At 44.0% G+C, this 18,324-nt stretch overlaps 1 protein-coding gene across 1 annotated transcript in view; it reads right to left on the bottom strand.

Moving 5' to 3' along the window:
- Window positions 1-285: 285 nt before the first annotated feature.
- fam222b (family with sequence similarity 222 member B) overlaps window positions 286-18,324 on the bottom strand; it is a 30,401-nt gene continuing 12,362 nt past the window's right edge. The window contains exons 2-3 of the mRNA XM_023962284.1: window positions 9,792-9,919; window positions 286-3,707 (exon numbers count right to left, since the gene is read on the bottom strand). Coding sequence (XP_023818052.1) covers window positions 2,044-3,707; window positions 9,792-9,873 — 1,746 coding nt within the window. The 5' untranslated portion in view covers window positions 9,874-9,919 and the 3' untranslated portion in view covers window positions 286-2,043. The remainder of the gene's footprint in view (window positions 3,708-9,791; window positions 9,920-18,324) is intronic.

Raw genomic sequence — 18,324 nt, 5'->3', positions numbered from 1 at the left:
CCTTCTCCTGCAATGTAGCAGGAGGAGGCCTGGATAAATGGCATGAAAGCACAGCTATTGGAGCAGCAATCGCCTCCTTCAGCATTTGCTGTCACAGTTAAAGATCTGCAGTTTAGAGAGACCTTTTAAAGCAGTCAAATGTGTTCCCGCATCCTTTAGAAGACGGTTGTGTGAATAATGATCCACCCAGCTGAAATAAAAGAGAAAAAAGGAGGAGAGAGCTTAGCAGAAAACTCCAGTTAAACACGCAAGGTGATGCTCAAAAGCATAGAGCTCCGACTCGCCTCAAAGCATAAATTAGAACTTTATTTTATTATTACAATATTACAAAAAGAGTAACACAACTCTCACTCTCTTGCCCCTCATCTGTCGTACAGAATAACACAAAAAGGCTTGTGAACTGTCTTCCATTTTCACAGCAAAAGTACAAGAAAAAAGGAAAAATAATTAAATATCAAGCAGATCAAGTATCATAGTTACAACTGCGAACTGAAGCTTTGAAAAGGGGAAAAAAACATACAGCTCTGAAACTATGCAGTGCTAAAACCTTAATTACAAAATATTCCTCTTGCTTTAATTTATAAAGAATCTCAAATAAATTTGTTTTTCATGAAACAAACAGATAAACAAACTAAGCCCCCCCCCCCCCTACAACAACAAAAACAACTGCAGTTTCTGCTTATCGCATCCAGTCTTATTTGGATTTTTTTTAAATTAAAACCATGCTCATTTTCTTAGGAAAGTCCAAGGACTGAACACTTAAGGCTTTTTTAAGGGCTGTTAGGGAGTTCAGTGAAGAAAAACAAAGGTGTCATTGTGTTACTTTACACACAAACACTCGCACTCCCACCCTGAAATGCAGCCGCACACATTCACACACAATCATCAACCTTTAAAATTACAGTAGTCTAGTAGGTAAGCCAGTGTACAACAGAAGAAAACAATGCATTTGCTGTTTCACTTTGAACTCAAAAAGTCTTTTTTCTTTACTTCCAGGAAATCTTGCAAGTGATCAATTTGATTCATTAGAGTCAGTAGCAAATACAACCCCCCCCCCCCCCCCCGCCCCCCATGTGGTCAGGATTCAAACTTCACTCATTTCTTCGTTTCCTTACCAACAAGTCCCTTTAAATACCTTCAAAACAGACTCAACATTCAAGTAATACATTTGACACAAAAGCAATCAGATATAAAATGGCACAGCTTCATCCTGGTTTGTCCTCGTGGAACCTGACTTTGGCCATTTTAAGGTAGGAGAGTTAATATGATTTCAGAACGTCGACACCTGATTTCATTGCAGCATTTCGAGCAGGACAGAGCGTCGGCTTTTCTACACAGCCGCTCATCGCTGGAACATTGCAATGTACAAAAAGAACCTGATTACATGCTTCCCGTAGTGACAGAGTTATTCTTTAGTATTCCTATTATACAAATAAATAACTGGTAACAGAATAAAACTTCTGTTGAGATGTGCACACCGTCTTTGTTCTAAAACAAGACCAGTTCCTGCGTTTCCGTCCTGCAGAGATTGTTTTCTTTTTTTTTTATCTTAGCGTTACCCCCAAAGTGTAGTCAAGTAAAACTAGTCGTAGCCATAAAGCTTGGACATGGTCCTGCTCAAAAAAAGAAAATACAAAGTGACAGAGGAAGTCTATCCCACGGTTGGTGTTGCAGCTCATCAGCGAGGGATGGTTTTCCTTCTTAACGTGCATGAAAACATTTACTGCCACATCTGCTGCAGAAATAAAACATCTGTTAAGATCCAGGCACACAAAACTATGACGGAGGACAAAGCAGGGCGCAGTACATATGTTTACACAAAAGTTACCTCAAGTTATAGGTAGAAGCACTCAATATGGTAATTGATCACTTGCAAGATGGAAAAAAAGAGGGGGACAAATACTACCTTTCTGCATTTAATATATTATTTTACCTCCTCAATACTAGTTGTCCTTTAAGGTATCACTAGGGTTGTGTTGATGTGTTTCCTTTCATAAAACTAAACCAAAACAAAGGGGTTGGAAACAGAGACAAGGCCATAGCTTATCTGTACCCTGGATGCTGGAGGAGAGCGGTTCTGCCATCCCCAACCTCTGGACCCACCCTGCTCAGAGCAGGCCTGTGCATCTTGCCCATTAACCCTAGATTCTGATCGCGGAAGTAGGGTGTCTGGAAGTCCCCACCCAAGTAATCTGCAGTTTGCATCAGATTAGCCTGGGTGGAGGAGGGGGTGAAGGAGCTCGTTCCAAGCCTGTAATGGGGAGCCCCAGGGGGCCCACAGTCTAGTGTGGTACACCCTCCTGGGCCTGCGCCATGGAATGACATAGTTATGTCCTGAGACCCGGAGCTGTCACTGTTGGGTGTGGGGAGGATGCTGCTGTTCCAAACATGCGACTGGAAGTAGTGGCCATTGGTGTAGTGGGTCATAGAGCTGGGCATGTTGTTGACAGGAGGGGAGGGGGTGGGCCTCTCCACAGGAGGTTTCATTGAGTAAGGCTGACCCACACACACCTCTGCGGGGTAGCCTATGCCCTTATAATGAAAGGATGGGTCTCTGGAAGGCTGCTTGGGGAGATGCACCCCGCCGTTCTGCATCTGGGGTGCTAGAGCCAACTGCTGCTGTTTCCATGAGCGCATCTTCTGCTGCTGTGGGTTGTGTTGCTGCTGTGAGTAAAGATGCTGCTGCATCTGCTGCTGCTTGAGATCAGTGTGGCTGGAAGGCAAATGGTTCATAGCAGCCACACTAAGTGCAGGGTGGGCTCCCATTGGGGCAGCGGCTTTTTCTTGAGAACCTATAATGCAGTTGGGTGGAGGGAAGCCCGGTGTGGCAGGGTTACTGTGCATAGTCACCCTGGAACATGCACTGATGAGCAAATTGCGACTGATAGGGCTGGGGTTGGCGATCTGGCCCTCGCACATGGAGGTGGCCCCTGCCCCCTGGGCCCGAGCTTGGCAGAACTGATTGAGTTGATGCACAATGGTGCTCAGGTCCGCCTGCCGGCCAAGGAGAGGTCCGGCAGCCATAGAGAGAGGAATGGCTGAGGTAGAGACAGTAACGTTGGGTGGTACGTCGCCATCAGGCAACTTCCTGCCCCCCTGCAAGCCAGGCTGCAGCTGAAGGTGCTGCTGCTGAAGCATGACGGCAGGGGGCGCTTGAGGTTGGCCAAGGGCTGGGTGCTGAGGCATAGTCTGGAGTCTAGGTAGGCCCTGCGGATGCTGGGCCATCGGGGGAGGGTGTCTGAGACTCTGGGAATGAGCTTGCTGCTGAGGAACGGTCATGTGTAAAGTCTGAGGCAGGTCCTGGAGCGGTAAGCAGTGCTGTGGCAGGCTGGGCAGAGGTGGGTGGTGGTTTAAAGTGCTGGTTGAAGCCACTTGAAAGGATCCCGCAGGAAGGTTCATAATGACCTCAGGATGCAAGCGAGCCCGGCTGCCGTCAAAATCTTTAAGGATGCCTTTGACTGTGGGCACCTTGACGATGGCGAGGAGTCCAGTCTTGGCGCCGGCCTGAGAGGAGGGATATGGGCTGTAGCGCTGGCCCGATGTGTCCAGCCCGTTGATGGTACGGCGCACGTGGTTTCTCTGGGGGACCTTGATGCTGTTGGGGAAAATCTTGATGGTCAGGGGGTTGTTGGCAACCTTCTTAGCGTATGCATCCAATTCTGCAGGGGTTGGAAACGGAGCAGATCTCATCCTTTGTATGGTGTCCCCTGGGGGGAGGACAGGACAGATCGAGAGAGAGAGAGGAAGAGGAGACAGAATGGAGAAGAGTGAAGGAGAGAAGGGGGCAATAAAAGAGACATCTTAATTCAGTTAGAAGTGCATATGGCACAAAAGAACACATCAGTGGAAATCTGAGCAGCTGAGTGGAAGAGCTGATCTGGAAAGAGCTCTTATATTTCATATCTCCCCATTTTCCTCTGAGCACCCGTCTCATGTGGACAAAGAGAAATGCCTTCTACAGAATTATCCTGGTGAACATATTCCCAGTGAAAAAAAAAATAACCCGGTTAAGTGTTATTGGTTGGTGGCTTTGAGGCCAAGAGCTTTTACTGGCTTTAATTGACGCACAAAGGCCAAGAATAAGTGAGCATCTGAGGGTCGGCTCTGATGTTGGAATGAATCACAAACTAAACAAAGAATGAGAGCAGCAGGGATGGTCCCCTGTGGCTGCTATGGGGAGGGGAAAAAAGGATGCAGAGCAGAGCTCCATGACAGCAGACAAGCAATCAGGCACAGAAGCAGCATCTCTGATCTGCAGGAATACCTCCCAGGTCTCAGCTCCAAGCCATTTGTTACACCTGCTAAGCACAGCGTCTAAATTTAACAAAGTGACAATAGGAACATGTCTACCTGTTTGTTCATGTGAGACTGCTTCATTTAGGTGTTGGCTTGTGTGAAGCTCTTATACAAGTTAATTGATTGTAACTTTTCAGATAAAGTGGTTTATGACTGGGCTGTCAGGGTCTTCTACCTTCATACTTTGAAATGATCTGAGGCGAGCATCAGTGCGCTCACAGAACTCAGGTGAATCAGTCTTTGCACCATAATAGGTGGGTCTTTTTCCTGTTGACTGAAGACTAAATCTGAAATACCGGAGATCTAGGCAAGGCTCCGTCACATATGGTGGAGGTGGTTGTGCTCCGTCTCTCAGCATTCACACTGGGCTTATGGGATGAGGCACAGAGCTGAAAAGAGCCCCTGACACGGCAGCGCCAAGACTTGTGCCAACTGGCTAATTAATTCCTGCTTTATATCTGAACAGGAAACAATGGGCAGTTATGTGCGGGGGCTGGTCTGGTGCTGCACACAGGGGGGCTGCTGTAACTAAGTGTTCAGCCTGCTGATGACAGCCTCATTAATGCAAGGGTCTGGGCCAAGAAGCTGGAGCTCGACACCCGCCATCATTGAAGCCCAATGTCTGCCGCTTAAATAAATAGCAGCCTAGGCAAATGCAGATAAATGAGCACGAGCACACGGATTGTTTTCACCCGTCACCCACAATAAATGTTTAATGATTTTGTAGGAAATTATGTCTCAAAGTGTGACAGTAATGGACTTAAAAATATGAAGTCCGCTGGTTTTATTTTCTTAAACTCCAGTGAAGCGTGCATGAAATGTTGCTGCCAGAGGACTGCAGGTGGAAGGAACGGGATCCACATCCTCTGCTCATTAGAGCATCGATCGGCTGATTGTCTCAGAGTCAAAGTGACACTAAAAACATTTAATATCATGACTGACAGAAAAAGCATGGACACACTCCACATTCCGTCTTTTAACCACTTGATGTCTGAATTTATTGCCAGCTAAGACACAAAAATCCCCAAAGTGTTCCCTTTCATGTAGATACTAAATTAGAGTAATTTGGGAGCAGAAGTGGTTTGATATTTGCATCAATAGTCGTCAATGACCCATCTACATGTTGAAACATTTGGAGGAAGTTGGCACCATAAAATAAGTTTCCATGTTCTGCATGTGACTGATTACAGAGGTCAATTCGTTAGTGAGGCAACCGTCACACACACAAACTTTAAAGACCCACTCTGATGAAAATTGTATTTTTGGGGATTTTAACAAGATCGGCATTTTTCTTATCATAAAGGACATAAATAAATAAAAATTAAGATCAAAATTGCATTTCTAAGTATTTATTTACTCAAATCGTTGTGAATCAGGAGTGGAAAAATACAGTTTGAAAAAACTAGAAGTTATTAAGGCAAGCCACGAGATCCCTGCTCCACAACATTCTGATACATCCACTTGTGGAAGACTAGATCCGTGAACGTCTTTGTTTTCCCCGTCTGAGCTGGAATTTGGCTTAAACTGTACAGCTGGATAGCTCCAATATTGCCCGCCATTTTTGTTGCACCGGTAATGTTAGGTTGGGGGTGTGAAGGATAGTAAGCTAGCGTGGGAGCGCTAAGCAAAGAGCACTCAGTTATAGGTGACGGGAAGGGGGACGGGGTTGCTCCACGCCAACAGTCCCATTAACAACTCATAGGTGGGTTGCTAATGAACTACTGCCGCTCTGCAGAAACTATGTCCAAGAAAACGACACAAAGGTTTATTTAACGTTGGCTAAAAATAGCACAATCATAACTAAAAGACCACTTTTAACGTAGATCAAAAGATGATAAGAGTGGAGTTCATGAAATTCAACACACACCACCAGCTTAAGTCTACAACCACAATCAAAGTTTCATAGACCTTTGACCTTGGGAAGAGGCTGCCTTGTTGAATTTTCAAAAAAATAAATAAATGTTAAAAAAAAAAACAACAAAAAAAACCATAACCTTTCAAGTTAAACAAAAGCAAATGACATTTGATTTCAATACATTAGGAATGTGGCCGTGGTTAGCATAAAATCATCTGTGGCTAAATAAATCTAAAACTTTACTTTGGCGAATACTTCATAAAATTACATAGAGCTTTTAGTCATTCACAGGTAAAAATATATAGTTGCTATGGCGATAAAAGCAACAGAAAACTCTGTCATGAATTTTTCATGAATTTGGCCCATGCAGCTCTGACCAGGGTGACAGTGGGAGAACTGGAGGTCGAGGGTCGTGTAGCAGCCACTCGGCGAAAGAGGGCAGGTCAAAAGATTTGGGGTTGGGGCATTAATATGCCGCTTTTGGCTTTAATTACATTACATTTAATTATAACGTATATGTACCGTTCTGTACTGTAGGAGCTGCGTTTATTGGATCTTTTCAACATCACACACTTCAGATTAGCAGCTTTAACGGGCTAACAAGAATTATCTGCCACAAAGCTGTACTGTGGTTGTTCCAGACGCAAGTGACCAGACTGAACATAAGTATACAACGTGAGAATAGACAGAATAAAAGTTAGTTTTATAAAGAACACTAGGAAAAAGAAGAATTATAGAATCGGAGCATTAGTGTCTCTGAAGATATACCCAAGAAGATTGTCTGCCTTTCTTGCCTGTGCTTAATTTATGCAGAGCTTCTTTCACATAGGTCAAGGTGAGAGTCGGCATATGCATGTCTTTTACACTCTAGACTCTGAAACCATGCAAAAGTTTAGTCACATATGAAAAGCAGACGTGTCTGCTGGAGGCAGCTTCATTTTCCATGAGAAACAAGACATTTTGTCTGACGGACGCAGCTTAAAGTACAAGAGTCTCTCTGGTTGGTACACTTTTTAATCCACAAAAAAGTCATTGGAATATTGCACAAGACAAGTGCTACTCATTCTAATAATACAATGACAATATGGCAGCAATTGTATATTTTGAAGCTGTACAATTTTGTTGTAGGTGAAGAAATTAAAGTATAGAGGTCTGTCTGTTGGTTTGATCTCACAGCTCAGCTTTCTTTGTCCACCATGCATAATAACCACCAACAACACAACATTTGTAGAACAGCAGATGAGACTAGTTTATGTGGTACGCTGAACAAAAAGAAGCTGACGAAGCCTTGATAGTTAAGGTGTTGAGACAGAAAAAGAAAACCAACATAACATTTTCTATAATCACTGTTAGAAAAAGACAGTGTTTCACTTTTCATATGAAACAACCTCGACTGTTCCAAGGCAGTCCCATCAAAAAAAGGATTCACATTTTCACAGGTCTCCAGCAGTGACTGTATGTCTGCAATCATCCACGGCCAGTACATAAACATTCACTGAAAACAAACTGTACATCCATTTAAAAACAGCAACAGTTGCCAAATGAATAAGAAAATGTTCTTAAACTAACATTTGTAATATAAAAAATAAGACAAATGGAACATGCATCAGTTTAAAAAATTCAAGTCTTGATCTCCACAAATTAGCAAAGTCGGGCAATAGAAATGGACCTCAGATCTGGTAATAGCTTCTGTCAGCGGCTGAACACGAGTTCCAGTAAGCAAATGTATCTTATTAGCATTTCAACCTAAACCTGAAACCTAGATTAGCTACAGCTTAAACATAAATGGAGGGTTAATGAGGAATATGAGCAAAGTTTGTAAGTGGAGTGGCTGCCACTGGCAAGGAGCGCATCATCTCCGAGATCTCCCGCTGGGCACATTCGCAGTGAGGAAGCTGCAGAAAAAGGGCCACTCTGGCCGAACACTAATTATCCTGCTGCTAGCAAACTGATTGGAACACAAGTGCACAGTCAGCAGGCACTAATTAGGGTTTCTTTTATTCAAACTACTGTTTTTATTGAGCAGCGGGGAGCAGAAGCTCATGCTGCCATAAACTGCAGTTTTTGCACATGAGCAGGAAATTAGATCTGAGGTCTCCACGTCAAATTAGACATGATTTGAGTTCCTTTTCGGGTTTCTGCACTTTTGAAAGTAAAATGATGTTGATGGAGCAGAGACGCCAATCCTTCGATCATCGGCCGACCTGCTCAACCGCCTGAGCAACTGCTGCCCCAATAGTTGTAGTTTGTCTTCGTTTGACAGTAGCCTGGGATAGGCCCCATGACCCAAACAGGGGGGGGGGGGGGTGGGGGGTGGAGGAGGATGGATGGATGGATGGATGGATGGATGGATGGATGGATGGATGGATGGAGTTCGGCTGTCGAAGGCCTGTTAAATTCTGCACAGACTGCTAACATGCAACAGCTGATTGGGACTATGATCAGCAACCTGAGAACGAACAGTATTTTTTTTACTGGCTCCGAGATAAAATAATTACCTCCAAATGAAATACGGATCTGAAGCTTTTGATGTAACACAGTGTCTGTTTGAAGAACAGATGAAAAGGAAATGCATTATGAGGGACCGATAAGAGGAAAAAATGGATTGAAATTACACTTCCAGGAATGGCCGTGCAATGGGAAGCATGCTCCATCACCTAAATGGATTACAGCGTCGGACAGAAAAACAAATTGAACTGGGGTTGTGCCTTGTGCTCTAATGTGTCTTAGTGTGAGGGGTAGAGGAGGAGCAGAGTCTGCTTGATGGCTGCACCATGTCACAGGCCTGCCTGAGGGAGGCAACAGACGCTGGCACTTAGCAGACTCCCTCACACTCGCTGATCTCCTGGGGGTTGACTGATTACTGTGATTCTGAAATTACAGTCTTGATGAGCAGGAACATTTCACAACAACAACACAAAAAAAATGCAGAAATGGGTCAGGCTGGGGAGGAGTCTCCACTCAGGGAGGTAAGGGCAGAGGAAGACTTCCTTGTGACTGATTAGCTTAAGCTGAACATTGGACACTATTCAACGCTAACGTAAATGCTAAAAGGATATCACTTGGCATCAGCTGGAAACTTTTGACATGATATATGTTAAGAATCAGTTAAAAGTGAAACACCAGCTTCTCTCTATTTCTGTTTAGTGAGACTCAGCTCTCTGTGGCGATTGCTGCTGACCTTCATTTTTCATGTATTCTGCTGGTTCTCCAGTTTTTCAGCAGTTAAGTAGTAAAACTCGAACACATTGACTTCAACTGGCAAGAACTGACAAGTCTGTTAACCCAGGACAACAGATTGCATCTTATATTACAGGATCAGTGGGGCAAAACCAGTCATCTGCAATCTGTCTGCCAGTCTGACAGTAACTAACTCTTCCTAATTGTGAGAAGGAGGCGAGATGGTTGAGTGAAAACACTTGATGGAGATGGTGGTGGTGTGAGCACCAGGCAGCCAGTTTACCGTTCATCAGCACGTTCATGGTGCCGCTGGCTCTTAATTTCCCTTCAAGGCGGATCTGTGGTTCCGCAAAAGCAGAACCCTTTCTCCGGCGCTGCAGGAGGACGGGTCAGCGCAGGAGCGGTTGGTAAAAACGGAACAGCTGAGCTGAGGTGCGGGTTGTGTGAGGTCAGTACTTACATTTCAGAAGTCCAGTGTTCATCTGCGTGTGAGGGAGAAGCTGGAGGGGGAGGTCACCTGGCCCTGGCAGACAGGCCAGCATTTCACACAGACACTAATGCAACATGGGACACGCACTTCTCCTCACACTGCAGAGAGAGCAGAAAACGGGGAGAGGTCAGACGTGACTGCAGGGCAGCACATGGTGCGCGGCGATACAGAAGCTGGGTCTGGACTAATAAGACTCTGTAGCTGGTCCCTGAAGGCACCGAGCTGTGGGAGACACATTTAGCTTTCAATTGGAAACTGATTCACACCTGCAGCATCAGGTAAGGTGACATTTGATGCCAATAAAAACTTAAATTACACATCAAACAGCTGAAGTAAAACGGCCTGCAGATCATGTTAAAAAACATTAAACTAACATTAAATTCTTCAAAGAGCCCGCAATTGTGATAAATAGGTAAGAGGAAATGTGCAAAAACCGTTGAAAGTGCCCACTCCAATCGTCTTTTGGGTGGTCTTTTAATTATAATTACCGGTATGCCATTTTTAGCCAAATTCAACAAATCTGTTTAGTTTCCTAGGACATAGTTTCTGCAGAGCGGCAGGAGATTATAAGAAATTCACCTCTGAGACTGTTGGTGTGAAGTAACCCTACCCCCTTCCTCTCCCTGAAACCGAGAGCTCTCTGTTTACACCATCTCCCGCTAGCTTCAACCAATTACTGGTGCAACAGAAACGGTGAGCAACATTGGAGCAATACAGCCGTACAGTTTAGAGACGGATCCCTTCTCTGACAAAGACAAACAAAGACGCACATAAATCTATTGGTCTACAAGTGAATGCATCAGAATGGAGAGGAGAGTAGGTTAGCTAGCTGTTGGGATGCTGACTGTAGTTTGTAAGCAATAACTACAATCTTTTTCAAACAGTATTTTTCGTCTGTTCTTGATTTACTACACTTTGAATAAAGTGATACTCAGAAACACAATTTTGGGCTTAATTTTCTTATTATAAGTCCTCCTGTGGCGACTTCCGTACAGATAAGCGAAAAGGTGAACAACCTTATCAAAAAAATGCCACAAGAACAGGTTAAAAACACAATTGGGTCTCTAAACTCCTCCAAAGGCTGGACACTAAGAGACAGAGCAGTTAGCATGTTCCACTTGGCTTACTGCTGTATTCAAAACACCACAGATGCCTGCTTAATCAGCACTGTAGAACAGTCAGGAAGGAAATTAAGTCTGCAGAGTCCGTGCCCTCCCCATTTGCTGTGCGGCGTCAGAGGAGGGCTGCATGTGTGCACAGACAAACAGCTTCTACCAGAAAGGCAATTACACACAAAACAACCTTGGCATGCCTGTTTGCCGCAGGGCGACGGCTTAAAAGTATCTTACCCCCTGAAGAGAGAAGAGACAAGTGGAAGAAAGAGTGACAAAGCGGGAGGGAAGAGCAGGGAGGATAAAAAAAAAAAAAGGACGGGTGGCGGGTTCGGGGCAGCGGGGGGCTGAACGTGCTTTAAAAAGCAGGACCTCAAAAAGGTCAGGATGACAGCTCATTTAAATCCTCCCAGGGAAGAGTAGAAAAAACAAGGCTTAATGAAGCTGCCAGTAAGACGTAGGCAAGACGCAGATACCTGAGGGCGTTGCACCTTGTGATGCTGCAGGGACAGGGTGGCGGGGGGTGGTATTTGCGGGTGGTAAGCGGAGTGCGACAGAGACGGTTCTGAGAATCAGGGAAAAGCTCTGTCTGGTTGATGCTGCATCACTTTTTCTCGTTACTCTGCCTCCCACTCCCTCATCCTCCTCCCTTTTCCCTGCTTTCTGATTTACAGCCTGGACTGCCATATGGCAGCAATCCCTGCCCTCGATTCAGCGTGTCACCATGCATTAACTTTAATTGGGCTGATATGTTATTCTTTTCCCTCCGGCCTTGGAAGGATTTTAGGTACACAGAGCCTTGATGTCAGCAGGCAAGATTTCTACTTCTCCCTCCCTCATTTATCAAGTTGATCTCAAACAAAGATAACAGTGATCTCTCTGACGACAAGCAGGTATGAGGTGAGAAAAACTTTATAATAATTAAAGCAAAAAGAGTGACGGAAGATCAAAACTATGTCAAGTAAAACTTACAATCAGAATATTTGTTAGGAGATCACACATGTCAATGCGCTACAGGCAAAAAACAGCCTCCAGGCCAGCCCCCTCCTGCTTCCCCCACAGCGCCCCTGAATGTCAAAAAACTGTGGAGTAGGGAGTGCGGCGGCAAAGGTCAGCCTATGGTAATGCACAAGCTGACTCTCTGCTTTACAGAGCAGAGCAGGAGGAGATGAAACCCGACAGACATAAGCCTGACGTCTACTGACTCGCTTATCGGCGGCGCTGCCACAGAGACTTCAAATGCACCAAGGCTCCTTTCACACAAGGATAATCCCGCGGACTTGGTTCCAATGGGCGGATAATGCTAATACATTTTACGCCTTCATCTAGTTAGGTTGGCTTTCAAATGTGGTGCTCTCCAACCAAAAAACTGCCAAGAATTTTTAGTAAGCTCCAAACGGTGCTCACTAGGGGGCGATATTTCCCATCCAAGGCAGCGAAAAAGGAAAGAAGAAGAAAACCAGCTATTAATGGCTAGTCCCGGTTAAAACAGTTATAGTGGGGTGGGAAGAAAAATTAATGTGTTTCTTCCCATTCCCTTTCACGCAACAAATCAAACTGACTTTAAATTAACAAACATTATATTTAATAAATCTAATATGACTTTTGTGCATTATTGGATGTACAACTGAAAATTTGTCTAATTATCATGAGTATTAACACTGTCAAGAAGTTTCTTTTTTCTGTTTCTGATAAATACTTTTTCTGAAACGGGGTTGAAATATCTACTTGTGATTGTTTTCTTCCATTTTTTTAACTCTTGAAATAAACCAATTAATCATATAACGTAGTAAGAGGTTCCTGTAGCTCCTTCTACAGTATTTGCTTTGTTGACCTTGTTCTTAGAAATCTTAGAATTTTTTGAGTCCCACTACTTCAGTTTTGTGCAACCCGAACTTCACGGCACTCAAGTCATTTAATCCATTCATCATGTGAAGGGAGACCTTCGCTTTCAAGGGGACCAGGGTTCATGCGTTTGGTCATAATTCTGGTAAGTGGACAATCTGAACCAATGAACATGCTGCTAAACAAACCTGCCAGGGTAAATGCCCCCCAGCACACACACTTTCTAAAGAGGCACACGCACACACACCAGCAGAGGCTTTTAACCATGTTCTATTTCTGCATCAGCAGCTGGATGACTGCATCTGACAGCATCAGGTCCAGATGGGGACTTTGCGAGTCATCATCAGCACGTGATCGACCCGAGTCCTGACTAACCTCTGAACATCAGATAGGTGGTTTAGGTCAGTCTGACCCAACCCATCACAATAAGCCAATAGCTTGAAGACAAGCGTGTCTGGACATGGGTCCGAGTCTGCAGAGCCCCGTAAAACTCGCTGCACAGGAGTTCGATGTTAAGCCAAGTGTCTCACGCTCCACGCAGAGGAACATCACAGAGCTCTCAGAGTCTTAACCAGGGCCCGTGTGACTCGGCAAGTCTCCACCAGCTACTTATAGAGCCGCAATAAAAGTGTGTGAATAACTGTGTCAGTTTCATTGCAGACAAATAAAAGTCAGCAAACAAAGCAGGACTTGAGCAAGTGATGCGCATGGCTTGTGTCATGTGTCAAATTGTTCCCATAAAAGCTGACCTATATTTTCTTTTCATCCCTCAGTGGGGAAAAAGAAATGTCATTCGGTGGTTAAAAAAAATAAAAAAAGTGAAAAGAATCAAAGGAAGATTGCAGGGAAAAAAATGATACCAAGCAGCTGCATTTCTTCAGAAAGCATTTTTCCAAAACTGAAGCTCAGCGAAAGCAGCAAAATTCCAAACGTTCACCCACAGATTTCATACAAGCTCATTAACAGCATGAAACAGAATATTGATTAAAAATAGGTCAATTAAATATTTCCTTCTTTTTCTATCATTTATAAAGTAAATATAAACGAGGAGGGTCCCTTGTGTGTAGATTGGAGGCTCTTACAGCAGATGAAGTGAAGGTAGTAGAAGACATCAGATAGCTGGTATTTTAATTGCATGTTTACCCCCAGGTTACAAGTCTGAAATGAAGCCAAGAAAAAAAAATATTGAAGCAGAAATTCAATAGAACTTTACTGTGTTGATTCTCTCAGGGACACAGAGTGGAATCACTTTTCTTTGCAAGCCGAGCGTCTGAATAGGATGTAAAAGAAAAAAAGGACAGGAGATGAGAATGGCTTTTTATTCTTTAATACCAAAGCTAGAGGACTGTGCACAAAGGAGTAGTAGGAAAAAGCCTAGACTCAGAGCACATTGAGAAGAAGAGACTGTTTGGTGAGGCCTTGAATAGCCCATTAAGAGTTATATACCACAGTTGTAGAAACAAGGAGTTGCCAAGGGCTGGGAGCATGTTAGGCCAGTTCACCGTGTCAGTCAATAAATCCCAATGACCCCAGGGATTTGGGATGGCCAGTGGACTTTTGTCAGGAAGCAGTGCAGAGTATTATCTCAAGCCACAAGAGAAAGATTCCGGATGGAGGACGGCCATGATTGTAAGCACCAAGTGTAAAAATGAAGAGATGTCAACCAAGCCAAACCCAGCTAGCAGCAAAATTGAAAGTCAGTTCAATGGTGGTTTCCAAATTGCGAGATTGCCAGCGGTAAAACTGTCAAGCGAGGTATCTGTGCCGGTAGTGTGGGAAAGAGAGAAGACAGATACTTCTTTCGAATAAGTGAAGAGACCGGGAGGCAGGGCGAATGCTTCATAACTGAGTGATGAAAAATTGACAGTTCCCTGAAGTGAAACGAGGCAGTGTACGGGGAAGGAAGCGAGACAGCATGCCTCAAGAATACTGCAAAAGTCCACAACTGGATCGGCTGCATTCTTGTAAAGATCCAGAAAGGGTCTGCGGTCAGAAAGTAACACGACTAAAAGGAAACTCTCTTTCCACTGCTTTGTCAGATTTTTTTTAAACAAGAGTATTTAGCTGACAATATGATTGGAACAGCAGCAATGGTCAAGCAGTGACCTCACTTTCACATACGACTCCTGTTCACAACCAGTGTAGAACTTGGTTTCACCGACAGCCACTTAAACAGTGGAAGTTTAAAGTCAGCTTTACCCCACAGACACAAATACGGAAGGAAAAGCTCCGTCATGTCATGTTAGCCAAGGTCAGGTGTGCAGACAGAAAAGACCGGCGGTGCCAGAGCCGCATCGAGAATGCCAAGATGCTGTGCAGCCCCTGACTGTGCAGTTTGACAGACATGTTTACACCTGATAGAAAATCTGGTGTGGATGGCCTGCCAAAACAGAGGCGATGCAAAGCGGGGAATGTCAGTGTAGTTATTTATTTATCTACCACAAATCCACCGAGACCACAGCCAGCAGCTGGGCATTATTCAGGCAGGAATAAGTCAAGCTACTATCAGAAATGACAGGCCTGAACGACTCAAGGGAGGAAAAAAAGAAAGAGGTAAAAAACAAACATTAAAAAAAAAAAAAAAAAAAACACCTAGGGAGATTTTTCTGGTGATTAAACTAGTTCTAAACACCTAAATAAAAGAATAATTCTAACAGAAGGTGGTGTTTAATCAAACATATAAACAGTCAATCCTGACCGTCAGCGCCCGGGTGATCATGGCATTTATGCGAGATAAACACTGCTTCTTTTATCTCCTCTGTGATGCCTCAGCATCTTTGTTATCGCAGTTGGTCACATCACTCCAGACAACAATGTGCTGAGTCACGTGCAGGCGTGTCAGATGGCGGCGTGTGGTGCATCGCTGAAATGTCAAGGTTAGGCACAAACACCAGACCAACAAAAATCTACAGTCTGAGCGCAATGTGGAGTGACTAAAACCGCCAGACCAGAGACGGCCAGACCCCGCATCCGAAAGACTGCAGATCAGTTACAATGAATACAGTTGTTCTAAACAGAAATGATCAGACACTTGAGGAACAATTTTCCTAAAGTTTATTTAATGTTAGACGTTAGCCACTGCTGCATAGTACAGGTTAAAGACCCCAGAGCTTCTGCTCACTATTTTACTGTAAGAGAAGCAAGCCATCTTCCTGCTTAGTGGGAAATAACTCAATGTGCTGAGAGCTAAAGTGAGGTAGCATTGTTCCAGCTGGTGGAAAAGGGGGAAATGAAGATGGAGTGGTTTGATTTCATTTGTTAGCAGGTGCATCCATTTTGCGTCCCCCCACTCCCCCCGGCCCGTCTCGCCTCTCTCAGTCAAAGCGCTTATCAGAAATTCGACACCGCAGTGACAAATTGAGCCTGCGATTAAAGGGAGAAAGAGGAAAGCTTTGTTAAGTGCTGCTGATTGGGATCCCAGGCTGCCCTCACACATGTGTGATGTGCGAGTTTGTGCGTGCATGTATGCATGGTTCAGAGCCAGCGGCAGAGCTGACACCGCCGCCGCCTCCTCTCCAATTTTCCAGGTGTTCCCACGGCTTACATTTCTGCTCCGAGTACTCAAACAACAACAAATCAATGCAGCTGTTCGCCCATCGCTCCCTCTCTCATGCACACACATGCAGCACATGGAGTGCATGCAAAGCAAACTACAAAAGCCCTAATTAATATACGCTGGTGCTTTTTCCCTGCAGGAAAAACTTAAGTCTGTGTTTGTCTCACTCAGACCTACTTTATTGACCCAGCACACTGCACAGTTTTGCCTCTTCTAGGCAGAATCGTGCACTCGCTGACTCTCACAAATTATCCTAAAAGGGCTTAACACACAAAACCAGCATCCGGGGATACACAGGCCTTCTGTGAAAGATTTATTCACCATGCTATTATTTAAACCACCTTCCACCCATGTGAACATATAGATAAATATATATGAAAAATGGGCGATGAACAAAGATCCTGACCGGCTGATATGCAGCATGCGTGGATAAAAATATAAACCCTGATGCTTGAGGAGAATTTGTCAATCCTTCCCTGCAACAAGATACACTAACTAGACTTAGGCCTCAGAGTTAGCACACCTTTACTTATTCCAAAATGAAAAACACTGATGTTTGTTGACATTCTGTCTAAATCGAGGGTGCCCAAAATGTCACGAAGGAAGAGTGGGTAGATTGAGGGCGATCAAAAAAAGTAAACAAACAAAAAAAGTATCGATATTTTATAAGTTGCATTCAGATCATCTTTTGATCTTTTTTAAAAGCATCCGACATGGTCTTTTAATTAGGATTATTAAGTTAAAATTCTAAAACCTGTATCGTTTACTAAGACATAGTTTCTGCAGAGCAGCAGGAGTTCATCAGAAATTCGCCTCTGAGTTGTAAATGGGACTGTTGGCGTGGAAGTAAGCCCACCCTTACTTCCTGACATCTCCTGTTTCACAGCGATCTGAATTAAGAAAAACTCAGAAATGCTATTTTCAGCTCAATTTTATTCTTAGTAGTTCTCCATCATGAGAAAAATGCGACAAGAACATGTTAAAAACATTTTTTCTATTTATCATCAGCCACCATCGACCTCGATTGATCTGCAGAACTGAACATCGTCTGATAGAAACGTCATGTGTCACTAAAATGAGCACCATGATCAGTTTGCAGATGTGCAGTTTTATTTCCTCCTAAACCTCAGTAAGATGTGAGCATTCAGCGACAGACTCCTTACCGCTGATATAGCTGCTAATGTGCTTTATTTTTTCTTGAATAGCACAAGTTCAGTCAATCAAAATGAACCTCTAACAGAGCGCACACGGAATGTTTAGGTTTTTCGGCACACCATGCTCTGCGGCCTCGTTGACACAGAGACTACAAACATACAGGTCCAAGTCAATAACATGTTGAAAGAGAAAGACGCAAAGCATCTTAACACAATCATGAGCACCAGTTTAAAATAATTTTGACTAAAGCTGAAGTTTAGTTTTAGGTATAGATGTTGAAAATTACGTTTTACTCTTTTTTTCTTTTTAGTTTTTGCCTTGGAAGAGAACCAAAAATAGAAGGTCTTCATTCAGACTTCACTGAACCTAGCAGGAAACGGCCTGGGAACAAACCTAGCTAAAATCTAAATATATACCCTAAAAAGTTTAGTATAAACAAGTTAAAAGTAGATCGCTGTTTGTTCATTTTAAGCTGTGCAGTAAAACAGAATGTGTCCATATGGGTGTTGTAAGGTCAGCACCCTCCATGGCAGTCTGACCTCCAAGGAGTCCAAGCAACCCCCACCTATGCCCACAGACTACTCCAGGAAAAAAAATCATATCCAGTTTTACCCTTTGACTGATCTGGGAAAAGAAGTAAGTCTTTTAGACTTTACCACTGCATACAACATTTGCAGTCTCTCTTTGGTAGGTATGCATATCTAAGCTGGTCTGCTCCCAGCTCCTTTGCCGGTGGAGAAGGTGTTGGAGCAGAGGGCAGCCAGGCGGCGACTCTGGAGAGCAGGGCAAACACTGGCTCAGCAAACATCTCACCTCTGTGACAGCATGGGAACCC

The sequence above is a fragment of the Oryzias latipes genome, chromosome 14 (genome assembly GCF_002234675.1).
Source record: "Oryzias latipes chromosome 14, ASM223467v1".
In the NCBI taxonomy this organism is placed as follows: Eukaryota; Metazoa; Chordata; class Actinopteri; order Beloniformes; family Adrianichthyidae; genus Oryzias; species Oryzias latipes.
The sequence above is the reverse complement of the archived record's forward strand: the minus strand, read 5'-3'. Positions and strand labels throughout refer to the sequence as shown.